The sequence below is a fragment of the Nyctereutes procyonoides genome, unplaced genomic scaffold, assembly GCF_905146905.1.
Source record: "Nyctereutes procyonoides isolate TBG_1078 unplaced genomic scaffold, NYPRO_anot_genome, whole genome shotgun sequence".
Taxonomy (NCBI): domain Eukaryota; kingdom Metazoa; phylum Chordata; class Mammalia; order Carnivora; family Canidae; genus Nyctereutes; species Nyctereutes procyonoides.
Window position 1 is genome coordinate 34,461,966 of NW_026575049.1, and position 19,321 is coordinate 34,481,286.

General features: G+C 36.2%; 1 protein-coding gene across 8 annotated transcripts in view; it reads left to right on the top strand.

The window, feature by feature from the left end:
* Window positions 1-19,321, top strand: part of SLC41A2 (solute carrier family 41 member 2) — a 122,299-nt gene that overhangs the window by 79,364 nt on the left and 23,614 nt on the right. For 7 of the 8 annotated variants that reach the window (XM_055328595.1, XM_055328593.1, XM_055328596.1 and 4 more), the window contains 3 exons: window positions 3,606-3,685; window positions 6,888-7,019; window positions 8,979-9,127. In XM_055328595.1, the coding sequence (XP_055184570.1) occupies window positions 3,606-3,685; window positions 6,888-7,019; window positions 8,979-9,127 (361 nt within the window). The remainder of the gene's footprint in view (window positions 1-3,605; window positions 3,686-6,887; window positions 7,020-8,978; window positions 9,128-19,321) is intronic. The other variant, XM_055328599.1, reaches the window with a different exon arrangement.

Consider the following 19,321-nt stretch of genomic DNA (forward strand, 5'->3'; position numbering starts at 1 on the left):
CTGAAAAATAAGATTAAGTGAAAATTAAACAACAAAAAAAAGATTAAGTGAAAATTTAGATGCTAAACAGTGAAAACCCTACCCCACTTCCTTTTCTTTGCTCGTGGAATGCTGGCAGTCAAGCCTCTACCCCCAGGCAAAAAATCAGAATAATTCCTTTCTGGGGAAACTTATCAGCACAAAAGAAAAAATTGTGGTTACTGACCCTTGTGGGTCCTTTCATGAAAGAGCTGCGTGGCCACCTGACCATTCTTTAGGAGGCCCACCTGCTGACGAGCTCTGCCTGTGTATACACAGTGTGCTGTGCTGAACCCCTTACAGAGGAGCGGACAGTAGAAATGTCTAGCAGTCGCTAGACATTTGATTAAGGCTTCTAACATGAAAGACAAAAGCAGAAAAATGGTACTCAAAGAAAGTGTAGGGATAGTTCAAAGACCTCAAAAAACTCTCATCAGTGTCCTCAGCGCAATAAGAGAATCTATGGCATCCATAAGGCATGAACAGATTGCTCTAATAAGGAACAGATTGCTCTAATTATTAATAAGTACCCCCCAAATTAGGAAAAATATGGGACAAAGCAACAAGTAAAAGTGAGGAAATCTAATTGAAAAGCAGCAAGAGCTCTTAGGAATTAGGAATCTATAGAGGCACCTGGGTGGCTGAGTCAGTTAAGCAGCTGACTCTTGATTTCAGCTCAGGTCATGATCTTGGGGTCCTGGGATCCAGCCCCATGTCAGACTCTGCATTCAGCCCTGGAGTCTACTTGTCCCTCTCCCTCTGCCCCTCCTCCTGCTCTCCATCTCTCAAATAAATAAATAAAATCTTTAAATAGCTGAAACAAAAAAGCACAGTAAAAAGTTGGAAGATAGAACTGAGGAACTGTTCTGGAAAATAGAACAGATAGCAAAGAGGTTGGCAACTGGAGGCAAAGAACAAGGAGAAGAAATTACCAAAGAAATAATGTAAGAAAATTCCCTGGAACCAAAGACCGTGGGCTTCCAGCCTGAAAGGGCCCCCTAATACTCAGTACAGTGAATACCAGGAGACCCAAATCAGAAGACCTTCCTCTAAATCCCAAAATCTTCTGGAGAGAAAAGATGAGTTACATAGAAAGCATCGGGAATCTGGATGATGTCCAATAGCAACACCTAAAGTTATTCCTTCAAAATTCTGAGGGAAATTATTTTGAACATAAAGTGTGGTCGTGATATCAACCAAATGTAAGGATGGAATCAAGAAATTTTCAGACATGCAGGATCTCAGAAAATTTGCTTCCCATTTGCCCTTTCATATAAAAGCTGGTAGAGAAGATATGGCCTATCAAAATGAGGACATAAATCAAGGAAGAAGGTGACAAAGGAATGAGGGACATGAGGACATGTATGGTTCATTTTTCTGTGATGTAGATTGCTTTTTGCAAGATTCAGGCAGTAGGGTCCTATGAAATGCTGGGACTTGGTCATGGTGCACAGACCAAGACCTGGCATGGGGAGACTGAAGGGAAGATGCAGGGAAGAACAGCTGTGCAGCAGGCCTCCAGGCCACCATCCAGGTTGGCAGGAGGACAGTGGGCTTAAGGAGGAATGTTTCTAAGAAACAAAAATGGAATTGATGAGTTACCTGATGAGTTTAACTCTATTCAGAGGCATTTCGTGAACTTTGTTAGAAAGTTGAGACTGAATTACTAATAAGTACCCCCAAATTAGGAAAAATATGGGACAAAGCAACAAGTAAAAGTGAGTTAATCTAATAATGCACTTGGTGGCTCAGTTGTGAATAATTCCTAAAGTAAAGCCTAAATATTTTTCACCCAAAATTATATAACCAAGTCGGCAAGTTAAGGGGAGAAAGGGAATTATGAAGGATCCGAAGTGCAAGTGAGATTAAATCCTCATCTGTCACAGTGGAGGTCATTAGGTAAATGTCTAAAATTAAAATCAAGAAGTCACAGTATAAACACATTATTTAGAAATATAGAATTAAACGCCAGAAGCAACAGCTAGAGAAGTTGAAAAAAATTGCTAGTGAAGAACAGGTTCTAGGAATGGGGGCTGCGCATGATTTAATAAGCTCTGTTGTACTTTCACTTTTAAAATAATGTACATATGTTTATTTGGTAAAGATAAAATGTAATAAAAGTGAAGAGAGAACTATCTTTACCGTGTGAGGTGTGTGTGTGTGTGAGTTATTATTTTTAAAGATGTTTAAAAATGTCTGGGAGGCTATATACCAGCATGTTAACAATATAGCTCTGAATGATGGTACAGTGGATTTTTGTTTTCTTCTTTTGTCTTTTCTCATTTTTCTATATTTTGTTACCTGGGTCATAAAAACATAATAAGATGTGTTTTAGCAAGTATTCATGTTGTATTCACAGCATGAACCTAAGCATTTTGGCACAGAAATTTATTCTCTGACACATAAAACTAGTTTTTCTATGAAATATATATATATATTTTTTTAAATTAGAGCTTAAATTATTAAAATACTGCAAAGGAACTTTACAGTGTAACTTTTATTTTTTTTACAGTGTAACTTTTAATGGGACATCCTAGTAATTTAGGCATATTAGGCCACAATTTATTTATTTTGCTAAAAATTAAAATAATATTTAATAAGTTCCTGATGTTAACTATCAGATATCGGTAGAACATTTGATCTGATATTTTTACAGTCAACCCCACTATCTGATAACATGGGGTTTATTTTTCTGTAATGTAGATTACATTTTCCCGGAAGATTTAGACAACAGGATCCCATGGGGTATAGGGACTGGCAGTGTTTTATGGGACTTAGACCAAGAAACTGAAGTTAACCAATTGGTAATGGTCTTAGAAACTTGAAAAATCTCCAAGCTTCATAGAGACAGTCAGAGTATATGGCTTGCTGCTATGCAACTGTATGTTATTTTTCCAGACCTCTGTCCTCAAAATCAGGTCTTTCTATGGCTATAGCTCATTAATTTCCCAGGGATAAGATGCTACACCTATCTAGTTTTAACACAATAAAAATGATCTAATACTTTGTTGATTTCAACTATGAAGAAATAACCTTTTAAAAACTATTTTTTTTAGGGGGATCTGGCAGGCTCGGTTTGTAGAGTATGACTCTTGATCTTGGGGTCAGAGTTGTGAGTTCAAGCCCCACATTGAGTGTAGAGCTTTAAAAAACCAAACTATTTTTTAAATTATAGGAACAATAAATGCACATGGTTTTTAAAAACTAGTAAATAGAAAAGGATATAAAATAACCCACAATCTTTTGTTAGTCCCTCCACCCAGAGATAGACATTGTTAATAATTTCATATATATCCTTCCAGACATTTTAATGCACTTAAAACATATTCTTTTCCTTTTTATAAAGAACATATCTTGGAGATCAGAAGGAGAGCTCTGACATGTAGGGCTATAGCCTTATTCCATGTTTTATTTCCAACATTTCCTGTTAACATTGACTTTTACTTTGAATGTTTTTCCTTTGTATTCTTTTTTTTAAATGTCTAAAATTTTATTTTTAAAAGTAGAGATCATTGTATGTAAAGGACAGCTTCAAATTAGTAGATTTCTTTATTCTTCCCTAAATTACATGATTTTCTATCTTTCAGCATTGGGGGCCTTATCCTGGACACAACTGTATCTGACCCAAACTTGGTTGGGATTGTTGTTTATACACCAGTTATTAATGGTAAGAATTAGATATACCATTTCATAATGGTATCAAATCATTATATACTCTCAGTTGCTACCAGGAATTTTAGGGTTCAGATTTTAAGAGGTGTATCTTCCCCTCTCTCCCATTCTCCCTTCACCCCCAGCTTGTTCATGGTAGAAATGACATTCTCTATTCTCAGTATGTACAACATATTTTTTGGAAAGAACTGTTTCTCTTACTACTTGATATTTGAGAGTGAAACATACTTGATTTTTAAGATTAGTGTGGCAAAATAATGATATTTCGATTCTGGATTATCATTTACTTTGCGTTTATCTGCTATCTCATGTTTTGCTACTGTTCCTGTCCATTTATGTGGATCAATTAGAGTTAGCTAGGTTTAAACATTGTTTAAGTCAATTCAGTTCATTAAAATCTGTCACTCCTCTGTGAATCCCTTTAAGATCTGCCTTATATTTTTTTCTTACCTATAAAATGAGAATTATAATACTTAGGTTCACACGGGTTTTTGTATGAATTCCATTTAATAAGATAATTTTAATCTACTCATACTGGCTTTTGGGCTGGCTGTCATTAAATTGGATTTTAGTATAGCCTACACCAATATAATTTAAAAAGTAATTCTACCTGAGGGAAACCATGTCACAGGGTATGCTACAAATTTAATATAAATTGTTTTTGTATATTTATATGTAATAATATATGTTGTATGAAGGCAAGTTCTCCAAAATCCAACTTCATACCTAAAATTTCAAATCCGGGGCAGCCTGGGTGGCTCAGTGGTTTAGCACCACCTTTGGCTCAGGGCATGATTCTGGAGACCGGGGATCAAGTGCCACATCGGGCTCCTGCATGGAGCCTGCTTCTCCCTCTGCTTGTGTCTCTACCTCTCTGTCTCTCTGTTTCTCATGAATAAATAAATAAAATCTTAAAAAAAAAAATCACTCTTTAAAAAAATAAAATAAAAAAAATTTCAACTCCTCCTGCCTGTCAAATCAAGTTTGAATTCTTCTGCTTCCCTTTCAGTGGCCCTCTACATGTGTACATACATACATACATACATACATGTACATACATACATACATGTGTACATACATGTGTACAACTTTTTCCTTTGTCTTTCTAACCAGATTCTTATTTCGTGGCCCTACAAAGATCTAATTTTCACTGCCTGGAATTACTGCTTTACTTTGACCTGTTCAAATCCTCTTCAGTGATTATTAGTTGATGAAGTCACTAGCATAAATATTATCCACTAATACCATGAGAGTTGTATTGTCCAACATTTCAGTGAAAAATTTGTATTATAACAACCCTGTTATTAGTAAGGTTTTAATCAGTGTTTCTGTTACTTCATCTTACATAAGAAACAATTCTGGAGCTTCCCCGAAGTGCTCCTCTTTGAAGCCATGATATTACCTGGTAGTAAAAACTTTTTTGTATCTCAGTAAGTGAATCTCTTTAGTTGGGTATCACAGTCAGCTCACTGTATGTTAAATTCCACTCATTAAAAACATTGATAGAGAAGATCCATTCCATGGTCCTCAAAAAAGGTGGAGCTTTTGAAAATTGAATTTCATTTTTAGATATGCTAGAGGATGTACTATTTAAAGGACCCATCACCATCATCATTTGCTAACTAGTTGGTACCTACTATGTGCCCGATAATGCAGGTCTTTTATGCATATCATTTCATCCTCACAATAAGAAAGTAATGTGCCCGTCATCTCACATCCAGTAAGTGGTAACTCAGCATTTAAACCCAGATCTTGGGGCTGCCCGGGTGGCTCAGCGGTTTGGCGCTGCCTTCAGCCTGGGGTGTAATCCTGGAGACCCGGGGTCGAGTCCCATGTTGGGCTCCATGCATGGGGCCTGCTTCTCCTTCTGCCTCTCTCTCTCTCTCTCTCTGTCTTTCTCTCTCTCAAGAATAAATAAATAAAATCTTTTAAGAAATAATAATAAAAAAAATAAACCCAGATCTGCTTGATTCTGAAACCTGTGCTTTTCCCCCCTCAAAATTACTAATTTATCTGTTTTATTAGTTACAAAAATACACACTTTGTTTAAAGTAAGGGCATATCAGTGTTGATATTGTGACTAAAATATCTTTTAATGCTTATTAACATCTCTCAGAACTAGTAGCATTTTCAAAAATAGATTTCACAAAATACTAGTTCAGTGAGGTATTAATAGTATAATTTGATAAGTGAGTTTTGTGGTCTATTAAGTTTGGGAAGTATTAGGTCAAATAGATTTCTTTACTCCAGGATTTCTTAAAGCCTTAATCATGCTAATATGAACCTCTCCTGAGACTTCTGCTAGCAAGGGGTTAAGATTTCTAGAACTAACCTTCCTTCGGACCCCAGACCATACTTTGGGAACTACTGATCTAGGGCTTATCATATATCTTTACCACAGTATACTTTCAAATAATAATCTAGCCCAATTTATATAAAGGGTAAGCACCTTATATCAGTATACCTAGATTTTCACTTCTTTTTCTTATGTATTCTTTTTGTCATACATTTTGCTTTGTTATAAATCCTATATACATTGTTATTATTTTTGCTTTCAATGGCCAGTTATCTTTTAAGGAGATTAAAAATGAGAAAATGGTATCTTCTCTATTTTCTAATTTATTTTACATTTCTAACACCCTTCTTTCCTGTGTGTAGTTCCAGATTTCTATCTGGTTTTATGTTCCTTTTGCCAAGAGAAATTCATGTTTCTTGTAGGACAGGTTTGTAAGGTGTTTGAGAGGATAATCTAGGTTGAAAGTTGACTTTCTTGAGTTTTTTTTTTTTTCAGTCCTCCATACCCATTTCTTTAGTGACCTAAGAAGAAAAATATCAAGCCTTGTCTGTTTGAAAAAAATCAAGCTTATTTTTCCTCTTATTAAGGTGATAAGCATTAAACATCTTGCTACCTATCTTTATATCTTGACTATGATAGTAATTTAAAAAAATTATTTAGTCTGGTCAGCTTTCAGTTGGATGAGTCAGATTTGAAAAAATAATGCATGAGTCTTTCATAACAATGACTTTATGCCTTTGGAATATGTACCTTAACATTAAATAAATCAACATCTCAGAATTCTTTTTTGTTTGTTTGTTTTATTGGCTCAGGATATAACACAAAGAGCCTTTCCTTTGGTTGAATTTTTACAGTTCTTTAAAATAGGAGGATAATTGGTTTGTTTTTCCTTATGTTTCAGGTATTGGTGGTAATTTGGTAGCCATTCAGGCTAGCAGGATTTCTACCTACCTCCATTTACATAGCATTCCAGGAGAATTGCCTGATGAACCCAAAGGTTGTTACTATCCATTTAGAACTTTTTTTGGACCAGGTATGTGCTTGTGGATTTTTACATATTTTTTATCAGGAATAATTCTTCACTGATAATAGAGATGGGCGACATTTGCTGAGTACATATTTTGATAGTTTTGCATGACTTTTTAATTTCTGAGACCCAAATAGATTTTAAATAGAGTAGATTGTGTTCATTAAATCTCAGTGAACAAAAAGTCATTTGTATCAATTCTGCAGTTGCTGAGGAATTTTGTATACTTTTTCTGTTTCATCCTATTTTCTGGGATGTCTTGTTCATGAGTCAAGAAAGAGGAACCTTTACCCACAGGAAAACATTGCTAGGTGATTTAGAGAGACAGATATACTGTCTTTCCTATATTAATCCTTTTGACTTTTTTTTTTTAAGATTTTATTTATTCCTTCATGAGAGACACAGAGAGAAAGAGAGGCAGAGACACAGGCATTGGGGAAGCCCAACGTGGGAACTCGATCCCCAGTCTCCAGGATCACACCCTGGGCCAAAGGTGGTGCTAAACCGCTGAGCCACCCGGGCTGCCCCCTTTTGGCTTTTCTAAATGTAGACATTGGATCCCAAACAAACGGAAGGAGAGGGAAAAACCTCTATAATAAGGAACAGCATCCTGTGTCACCCAGGAAGTGACTACCAAAAAACTATGACCACAGTATTAAACCTCACAATTCTTATCACTTCTTTTCTGAGGAAAATAAAGGTTATTATTGACTTTTTTAAAACAAATTCAATTAATATATAGTGTATTTTTAGCTTCAGAGGTAGAGTTCAGTGATTCATCATCAGTTGCATATAGCACCCAGTCACATCATGTGCCCTCTTAATGCCCATCACCCAGTTACCTTGATCCCCCACCCACCTCCCCTCCAGCCATCCTCAATTTGTTTTTCCTATGATCAGCAGTCTCTTTTGGTTTGTCTCCCTCTCTGATTCCTTCCCATTCTGTTTTCCCCTCCCTTCCCTTATGCTCTTCTGTTTTGTTTCATAATTCCACATGAGTAAGATCATGTAATAATTGTCTTTCTCTGACTTATTTTGCTCAGCATAATACCCTCTAGTTCCATCCATGTCATTTCAACGGCAAGATTCATTTTTTTGATGGCTGAGTAATATTCCATGGTATGTATGTGTATGTGTATACATATATATGTATATATACACATATGTATATATATACACACACACATATGTGTATATAGATATACTCACACACACACATACATATACACCACATCTTTATCCATTCACTGCCAATGGACATCTGGGCTCTTTCCGTTGTTTGGCTGTTGTGGACACAGCTGCTATAAACATTGGGGTGCATATGCCTCTTCGGATCACTACATTTGTTATTATTGACTTTTGAGTAAGAATCAGAAATGCCAAATAAATAAAAATTTAAAAAAAAAAAAAAAAAAGGGATCCCTGGGTGGCGCAGCGGTTTAGCGCCTGCCTTTTGGCCCAGGGCGCGATCCTGGAGACCCGGGATCGAATCCCACGTCGGGCTCCCGGTGCATGGAGCCTGCTTCTCCCTCTGCCTGTGTCTCTGCCTCTCTCTCTCTCTGTGACTATCACAAATAAATAAAAATTAAAAAAAAAAAAGAAATGCCCAGTGAAATATCAGTGAAAGAACTCTGAAGGAGAAGTAAAATTAAAACATTCCTATGCCTTAAGAATTTTGTTTTCTTTTGTTCTCCCTCTTTTATCACTGTAAGATATTAAAGTCTGGCCAGTGTTCTTCATAGCAAGTTTTTGTCAACTTCCTGCCATTTAATTAGCACATAACATATAGTGAGAATTTTAAAGAATTAAGTAAACTGTGAATGGTTGAAATGTATTGTTAGCAACAGAATTTTATGAAATGCTATACAGTATAGTAACTAGAAAGTAATCCTTAAATTTTAACAACTGTGACTTATTAGTACCCAAGCTAGGATTTTGTTTTGACTTTTACGTTTTCTACTACAGGAGTGAATAATAAGTCTGCTCAAGTTCTACTGCTTTTAGTGATTCCCGGACATTTAATTTTCCTCTACACTATTCATTTGATGAAAAGTGGTCACACTTCTTTAACTGTGATCTTCATAGTGGTATACTTATTTGCTGCTGTACTACAGGTAAGAGTTAAAACCTCTGGTAATCTTTTTTTTATCCTCAGACTGCTGTAACAAGCATAAATATGTAAACCTAAGAGCACATAAACTATTTTAACATTTCAAAAAGCAACTGAGGGGCACCTGGGTGGCTCAGTTGGTTAAGCATCTGCCTTGGGCTCAGGTCATGATTCCAGGGTCCTGGGATTGAGCCCCGTGTAAGACTCCCTACTCAGTGGGGAGTCTGCTTCTCCTTTTCCCTCTGCCCCTCTACCTGCTCCTTCTCTTTCTCCCTCTCTCTCAAATTAATTAATTAATTAAATCTTTTTAAAAATAAAGCAACTGAATGACTTTGTATAGATTTCATCTTCCTAAAACCGAGAAATTCATTTTTACAACAATCTAATAAATAGAACCTTCAGATTTCTTGTTTCCGGAATTCCATGTCTCCCTTTCCCTCCCTCCCTCCCTCCCTCCCTCCCTCCCTCCCTCCCTCCCTCTTTCTTTCTTTTTTCTTTCTTTCTTTCTTTCTTTCTTTCTTTCTTTCTTTCTTCTTTCTTTCTTTCTTCTTTCTTTTCTTTTTCTTTTTCTTTTTCTTTTTTTTTCCTCGTTTCACATGAACACATTTTCTGATAGATTCCTGAGAGCTTTTGCATGTTGTAAAGTGCTTTTACATGAATAGGTTGAATGGATATAAAATTCTTTCTTTTAGAATTTTGAAGGCTTTGTTTGCTTCAATGCTTTTTAACTTCTGTTACCCATCAAGAATAACTGGTGCTGTTCTCACTGCAGATCTCATTGTACATAAGTTCTTTTTATCTCCCTAGAAGCTTGAAAGATCTCTTTTTTTACCCCTTGTTATTAAATTGCAGGTTGATGGGCCCTGGTTTGGATATACTTTGTCTGTTTTGTTGAACATTGTTTGACCCTTTCAATCTTAAAACCTGTGTTCTTCATTTCTAGGAAGAATTTTGAATTATTTCTTTTATTCTTTCCCCCTTCTTTCTTCCTGGAATCTTATTTGATTCCTAAAGCTCTTGCATTTCTGATCTTATTCTCCTTTTTGTCTTTTTTTCTGGGAGATCTCTGTGCCTTTCTACATCTTTGTTGTGTGAGTGAAATTTCAGGAGACAGTAGGGTTGAACATATATATTCACCTTGCCATCTTTATGTGGGAAACTACCATTTTAAAAATTAAGGAAATCAACTTTATTTTAACATCTGATCGATATAATGCACATAATTTAAAAATTAAATAGTACTGAAATGTATTCTACCTTTCCAGTTACATTCCTCAGAGATACTCACTGAAATATTTTAGCTGTTTCTTCTTATGTGTATCTGCAAGTTTTAAAGTAACATGCCTTAAACTTTAGACTTTTGCTAATAAAAAGTGAGGATTTAAGGGATTATGTTAACACCCCATTTTTTCCATATAGTTATATCACAATTTTTTGTTAAATTTGCAGCTAGTGTTTGTGTGACTATGTAAACATCACGTACTATTGAGCCGGATAGTATAGTGTGATTGTATTTCCTTTTTGTGTACTTTATTTTTCTTGGGGTTAATAATTACATCTTTTTTCCTTTGCATCATTTTCCATAAACCCAATCTTTCCAACAGTTTCCACTTTTCTTTGGCTTCTTAGGCTTGGCTTCTTGCTAAACTCTGTAGGATTAGCACCTCCTACAGTGAGAAATTCTAACCTCATAAAAGATACATTCAAATAATTTTTTAACGAGAGAATATTTAAATTTGGCCTTCAAGACCAACACTGTTCTAAGTGCATGAAACATATCGATTCACTTAATTTTCACAAAAACTCTATGAGATTTGTTCTTTTCATGTAAATCTGTGATTTTCAAAGTGAAGGACATACAAAGCAATCCAATGTATACAGGAAAAAAAGTTAGAACATCTGTGTATTTTTTCCTCATTTGCTTAAAATGTCTATTTTCTTCTATTTTTGTGATTGTCTTATAATAAACAGATTAGCACTGTGTTAAATAAGTAGGCTTAGGTATTTTATACTAGGACTAAATAACTTAAAACTTCTGGAAAGTAAAAGGATGGAGATGAGAAAGTACAGAGTTTGTGTTGGAAAGAGAAAGTAATTCATACCCAGAATATAAGTAGGAGGAGGGAGTAGATGAGAGAAGGTTAAGAAGGTACATTAGGGCCACATAGAAAGGGCTCAAGTCCCAGGCAAGGGAGACTGGAATCTACTCTTAAAATAGCAAACACCATATGACTTAATTGATATATATATATATATATTTAAGATTTTATTTATTTGACAGAAATAGTAGGAGACAGCACAAGCAGGTGGGGAGAGGGAGAAGCATGCTCCCTGCTGAGGAAGGAACCCACGTGGGCCTGGATCCCTGGACCCTGAGATCATGGCCTGAGCTGAAGGCAGACACTCACCTGCCCTTAATTGATATTTTAAGCTCTTCTATAATGCTTTGTAGTACCTGAGAGTTTATTAAAGGTCACCTATCAAATCATCATTGATTCATCCAGCAAACCTTCATTCTACTAGATGTAGAGATGGGTTTTAAATCCCAGGATAAATAAATTCAGACCCTATCTCTGGAGGGAAGACTACTACATGAATAGATAATTATATTGTAATCTAATATACAAATGCTGGGAATAGCTACATATAAAGTGCTTTCAGAGCTTGGAAGAAAAAAGCAACTAACTCTACCTAGGGAGTAATATTTTTCTACTGCGCAGTAGGGACAAGTTATTTCAAATGCTTTTTTGCCACTGGCTTCCTTTATTGCTCTATATGATACAGTCATTTATCTCTGTGTAAGTATTTTGAAAAAGGTACATTCTTCAGTCCCATGGGAAATTTCAGATTGTTGTCTGATCTATTGATAAACATGCCATTTTTAGAGCATGTTTCTATTTGCAATTCCACCTCTTAGCCTCATGGATTGATTTTACATTTATGTTTATGGCTCTTTGTCAGCACACTATCACACATCATTTCACCTGAGTCAATAAGGATATAATTTTTCTGAACTTACAAAAATATTAGATTTCAGCCTATACTCAGAGAAATCCTACATGTCTTTTTCTATCCTCTGACTTAATTCTGACAAGTAAAGGTTGAAAAACTGAAGGTGAGGAAAGAGTAATATTAATCATCTCTATCTCAGTTACCTTCTTATAAGATGGGAGGAATAAGAGTACGTACCTCATAACTTATTTTTAAGATTAAATGATTTAATTATAGAAAGCTTACTACATAGTAGATGCTATTTAAGTGTTAACTGATGCTGTCGTTGTTAAAACTAGAAATGTAAGTGATGAGGCATTGATCTCTGATTATAATTGAAAAATATTTTTTAATCTTATAGTGTTGATTGATTTTCTTATGTATCTTTTACGACTTTTGTTTTTATGGGTTTTAACACACATGTAAATACACACACACACACACACTTCTTTGGAAATTGAGATTTAGATAAAAGGCCTTCCCCTGCCCACTTCAATCAATTCAAAGATGGACAGAATGATGAAATACTTTCTAAAGACAAAGATTCCTTGACCACTTTAAGACTCACTTGGGTTAACACCCAGCTCTTACTCAAATATTTTAGTTCACCCTTCCCATCCCCAAACTCTATATTTTGATGGAATATTCAGTAATAAGGTTTTCTGATGCATGTTTATTTTCTTCACATTTAGATTTCCTACCTCCTGGAGGCTAGAAACCAAGCCCTTTTCCTTATGGTCTTCTACACAAGACATTATATAGTGGTTGTTTTTGAATTCTTGGTGTTTTGCTTTCTCCCTAATATTATTTGATGAATCCCCCACCCCACCCCCTCACCACCCAATTCCCTAGCCAACTAAATGAAGGAAATCTGTTTGAAAGAAACCTCATATTGGACTTATTATAATGACATACATAGTAACAATCATTTGTAGTATTTTTGCATTTACTCAGATATCAGCTCTTTCTGGAAGCCTTATTTGAATACTTGATTTCGTCTGAGTGCCCTTATTCTGTGCCCATAGTCCCCTGTGAATATCATTATTCTAGCTTTTCCATATTTTATCAACATCATCTGTTTATGTGTGTCTCACCCATTCTAGAGAAGGGATCTTTGACTTACTCATTTTTACTCTTTTACCTAGCCCCATCTCTAGTGCTCAGTTAGTTTTTGTTAAACTGAATGACTATATCTTTTTTTTTCTTTTTTTCTTTTTTTCTTTTTTTTTTTTTTTTTTTTCCTGAGAGCCGTTTCTTGCTGGAGCCTGGGATCCCAGTAGGGTTTGGGGCTTTGCCCAGGGCTTGTTGGAGGTCTCAGAATCCATGCAAAGGATCAGGTTGAGCTGGCTAGAGCCTAGGAGGTGGGAGTGGTTGGGGGCAGGGGACGGGGGGCTACCTCTGAATGACTATATCTTGCCAGCCATGTCTCCTTCTTCACTGAAGGGAAGAGAAAAGTTTACAACTGTATTTAAACCCCATAAATGCCAGAAAAACTGAAAACTCTGAATTTTCTTCTCCTTGCTTTCAATAAACACCAGGTTTCTCTCTTTCAAATGACTTAGGTATTGAGAATAAGAGGCAATGAGAAATAAAACATAAAACCTCCAAATTCTATCAACATTCAGCCAGAATTATAAGTTTTTTTCTGAAATGTTTAGAAATGAAATGACTTGGTATCTAGAGAAAGGTAGGGGTATATAAAACAGTATTGGTCATGAGGTGATCACTGGTGAAACTGAGTGATGGTCCATAAGAATGGTATGGGTTCATTTATACTGTTCTGTGTATTTTTGAACTTCTGCATAATGAGTTTTAAAAATTAAGATTTTATTTAAGATGTTAACACAAGAATGTTTTATCTATTTGTTTGTTTTAGAGAGAGGGTGGGAGAGAGGGAGAGTGAAAGAGTCTTAAGCAGGCTCCATGCCCAAAGCAGAGACCCACACAGAATTCAGTCTTACAACCCTGAGATCATGACCTGAGCCAAAATCAAGAGTCCCATGTTTAACTGACTGAGCCACTCAGGCACCCCTAACACAAGAGTTTTTTCAGAGCACATTAACTTTCTAATTTTGGTCCTGTAGCTGACTATTTCTTATATCAAGTGAAAAATAAAAAAAGTCAACTTGAATTTGAAGTGGTTTGGGACTTGGAATGGTCAAGTATCTTGTATCTTGTTTTGCCCTTGGCACACATTAACTACAATTTTTTAAAGCTATTCTTTAAATTTTAAAAATCCACTTAGATGTTACAAATTACATTATTTAGGCATTTATCATGTGTCTTGCAATTAGAAGGAATCTAATAAATGTGTTTTTGTTGTATGCAGTAAGGCCACCGAACTACAGTTGGTAGCTGTGATGGATTATACAACGTACTTGTGTTCTTGCCCAGGGCCCAAGAGCAGTCAGGATTTGCTGGAATATGTCAAGGCCAGAATAATCTATGAGAGGCATTTATATTTTGTACATCACTGGTCGTATTGCATTTTGAGTCTTTTTTTTTTTTTCAGCAGTAGGGATAGGTTGGCACCAAGCTAACCATCATGGACTACTCATTATATCTTTTGTGCCATCAGCCAATATTTATAAGACTGCTAGCCATGGCTAAGGATATAGCTGTTGGCTTTAGAACATAATTTTTTCATCTGTGTCACATTAGCCCATTGAACCCACAACTTTGATTTTATAGAACCAGAGAGCCCTTTCTTCCAGAAACTTAGAGATGATTGGGGTCTTTCTTTCTAAGTGATGATTTCCTCCCCTTCACATCTTACTTATTCAGATGCTACCTTCACTGCGCAAAGCTTGTTAATTTGTGAAATCAAAAGCATAATATGGAATTCCAGGCTCTGATGAACCTCGTTGACTTTCCTTCTAAGATCTACTGAAGGGAATCCTGATACCTTCTTCAGAGTTTTCTGTCTCTAATTCTTTGTTTGCCTTATTCTCTTTAGTCTTTTTCAAGGATATAGTATTTTGACAGCATAATAAACTTAAGAAGGTACAAAAGTAACTATCAATCAAATAAGCAGACTGGCAATTTCTTGAGCAGAAAAGGAACAAAGTACATTATGGCTTGTTTCCCTAATTAAAGTCTCTACTAGTTTCCCTTTGTGTTTGAAATCCTAACTGCTTCCCTTGTCTATGAAAAGACAAAAGCATAAAGCTGGGATGACATACCCTACAAGAAGCAAAAAATAAGCACATATAGGGTATATTAATTTGTTTTGGTATAAAATCTTTTAATGGGAAGAAAAGAGACTTTTTAGTTCTAGATGCCTATTGAAGTCCCACAAAGTGGGCCACCTGGGTGGCTCAGCAGTTAAACACCTGCCTTCAGCCCACAGGGCATGCTCCTGGAGTCCCAGGATTGAGTCCCACATCAGGCTCCCTGCATGGAGCCTGCTTCTCTCTCTGCGTGTGTCTCTGCCTCTCTCTCTCTCTCTCTCTCTCTCTCTCTCTCTCTCAGTCTCTCATGAATAAATAAAATATTAAAAAAAAAGAATTCCAACAAAGTGCTTGCTAATTGGTGTAAACTATGAATCAAAACCATTTCTAAATTAAATTTTAATTCTCTATTTTAGGCACAATTTTGTGCAGAAAATTAGGTCATTAAGAATGCTACTAAAATTTCAGCAGCACCAAATTCCATAAGAAAGTCATTGTGAAAGTTGGTTGTAGAAAACCTTTGCTCCTGGCTCTGTTGTTTCATGTGAGGGAGACAAAATATTTCCATTAAATGGTGTAATGACAAGTTCTCAATATATACAATTGAGAATTGTACATATCAGGATTTTTATCAAATCCATAATACATGCAGTCTTCCAAGCACTATGCTAGTCGCTGTACAAAGAAATAGAAGCACATTGTCCCTAGCCTTTACCATCTTCTCTCAGTCATGGGAGATTGGATTTATTAAGACTTCCCTGCATATAACAATAGTCTTCTTCTGTAACTTCACAATGAGATTTTTTTTTTGCCAATGCCTGGATTTTAATCTTTAAAAATACTTCAATAGATTTTTTTTAAGGGGAGGATCAGACTATATATTATAGCTGACAAGAAACTTCAGTTAATATCAGTAAAGATGAAATTATTTCTAGCAAGATAGTAATTTTTATACTTTTTATTAATATGATTTTTAAAACAGAAGTCTCGTTAGTTTTTGTTACTACCTTTTAGTAGACAGTATATGGTTTTGAATTTTATACTTATGTGCAAATTGCACAGGTTCATGGTCTCAGAAGAATTGTGCTTAGCAAATCTCAAGCCCACTTTAAATGAGCAAATGTATGCCGCTCGTAATAAAATGTATAATCAGGATATACTGATCAATGAATTTCCCAATAACAGTTTCTGTCTTATAAATAATAGTTCATAGCCATTTTGAAACGTATGTTTGTTATCTGACCATGGCCACAACACAAATGGTGTAAATTAGGAGCAAGCATCTTCCGTTTCTTATCTGGTAGAACATGCTTGGGGTAGAAATATGGTCTACATACTGAAAGAAACACTGACCCATCTTAGTTCTGTAGTCATGTTCACATGATTTAGTGCCATTTTAGCAATGAATAGAGGCATAAAATTAATCTTTCCACAGAAGAAAAATATTTATAAGCCAGGCTACAGGTAATCACAAATGTCACATACAAAGGATAAAGGAAAAGAGAGAAGATAAGATCCCAATGTGCAGAATATTGTAGAAAGATCAGAGATCTTTAGAGTCAGACAGGAGTTGGAATCTCTGCTCTGCTACTTATTTTGTTACTTTAATCATGTTTTGTAACCTCCTTGGCCTATTTTTTTCCCTAACTCAGAGGATGGTAATGAGGGCTAAGCTAATGTATATAAATTACTTGGTGGAATTCCCAGGACCTAATAAGTTTTTCCAATAATGTTAGTGACTGCAGTTTATCATCATTATTGTCAGAGCCATCATTTCTTCCTTCCCCTCATTATTGAACCTGGTTATTCAATGCCCTGAGGCCTTTCTTTTTTAACACTCCTCACCATTCACCTTCCTTTTGACCTCTGTTCTTTACTGCAGTTCTCTTTTTTTTTGCTCTTCTGATGAATGCCCTAAGCTTAAAGCAGTCTTTTTTCTCTGGTTTTGTTACATCTTCCTATTTCTTCCAGCCAGGCATTTTGCATCAGAAAGGCATTCATTCCACAGAGTTTACACAGAATCTATATCTATTGAAGTCAGGTAGGAATCCAGTCAAGAACACAAATATGTCTTGAGTGTCTGGAGAGAAGGACAGAGTGCTATGGAATTTCAGTAGTGGGAGAAATTTTTCCTATGTGGGGAGGAAGATTTATAATGGATAAAATTTTATTTTGTAAAATCCATAGAAAACCCCAGCAGAAGGAAGTGGTAACATTAGGTAAATGAGAAAATTCGGTGCATTTACAGAAAATAGTAAGAAAATTTCTAGGGCATAGGTGCTTATGTAAGGAAGTGATGAAAAATCAGGTTGAAAATTATAATTTGTGGCAAGATCATGAGGGATCTTGATGACCAGAATGAAGAGTTTATTGTGTTTTATAAAATGATGCTTTTCAAACTTTGTTCCACTCCCAACAAACTTGAGAAATCTGATACATTCATTTGATGCACTGGAGTATATAGTGTATAAGGGCTTGGACTCTGGTTTCTACCACTCATGCCCATGTCAGCTTAGGCAAGGTAACCTCTCAGGGACTGTGTTTTCTTGCCTGTAAAAAATTGGCTAAGAATAGACCGACTGACTGTGTGGGTTGTTTTAAGGATAAAATGAGCTAATCCATATAAGGTGCTATTACTGTCTCACTATTTTAATATCATCTTCAATAGCTGTAGTTTAATGGAGTAATGAGTCCCTTAGGGGATCAGTGAGGGGATCAGAACCTATGGAATCTAGCATCAAGAGTCCCTACCAGGGATCCCTGGGTGGCGCAGCAGTTTGGCGCCTGCCTTTGGCCCAGGGCGCGATCCTGGAGACCCAGGATCGAGTCCCACATCGGGCTCCCGGTGCATGGAGCCTGCTACTCCCTCTGCCTGTGTCTCTGCCTCTATCATAAATAAATAAAAATTAAAAAAAAAAAAGAGTCCCTACCATTATTCTGATACCCCACTAATTCCTTGGAGTCATTATTCTCAATAAGAATGGTGGCAGTACCACCATAACTGGAATCCCAGGATAACCACCCACTGAGAGAGTTAATTGGCTTAGCCTTAGGCAAGTTACTTAAATTCTTGGGGACCTTATTGTTCTTGCCTGTAAGATGAGGATGATGGTTCTCCTCTGCATGGTAGTAATAATGTTTAATTGTGTGGCACATAGTAGGCCTTATTGAATGGTGTGCTCATATATTTTTTAAATTACCACACTAGCTCAAATCCTATTCCCAGATGGCATCTCAAAGGAAAGAGGTAAGCAACCAGGGGATATTATTTTATTTATTTATTTTTTAAAGTAGGCTTTATGGCCAGAGTGGAGCCCAATGTGGGACTTGAACTTGTGACCCTGAGATTGAGACCTGAACTGAGACCAAGAGTCAGACACTTAACCAACCGAACCCACCCAGGTGCCCAACCAGGGGATTTTAACAGGTTGGCTGACCTCATTCACATTCTTTTCTCCTCAAAATTTGAAATCACTAGATTTCAAATGGAAAATGAGAATCTCTTTGTGTGTGCCTCTGTCTTTTAATTGGTTTCTGTCAGTTTGGGCTGAAGGAAGAGTCTGAAGAGGGGAGGATCAACAGTTCAAAAATTTTTTTCTCCCATAAAAACATCTGCTTTAGCTTTGGGAGGTGATGAATATGGTAACCTCAAAGTAGGCAGTTGAAACAGGTGAAGTTTTGAGATTCTTTTATAGCCTTGTGATTGCTTTTGTGATACAATATTACAATATCTGTACAATATAATACAATATTTATGATACAATAGTGTGATGACATTATAGGTTGTAGGGTCTGAAAGTGGGACACTTTTCTAAATCCTATTTATGATGAATTCTCTAGACAAGTATGCTCAGGCTCTAGGCTAATCAGGCATGGAAGATGAAATGATTGTCTGCCTCACTGTAGACACAGCAAGCATGCTGGATCCCTGGATAGCAAGCCCATTGAGAAAAGGTGCTCTTTTCAGGCTTGTCAGTCCTGATGAAGATGAAGGTAGGGCCAGAGAAGCTGAGCCATCTTTTTCTAGCACTCTGGCT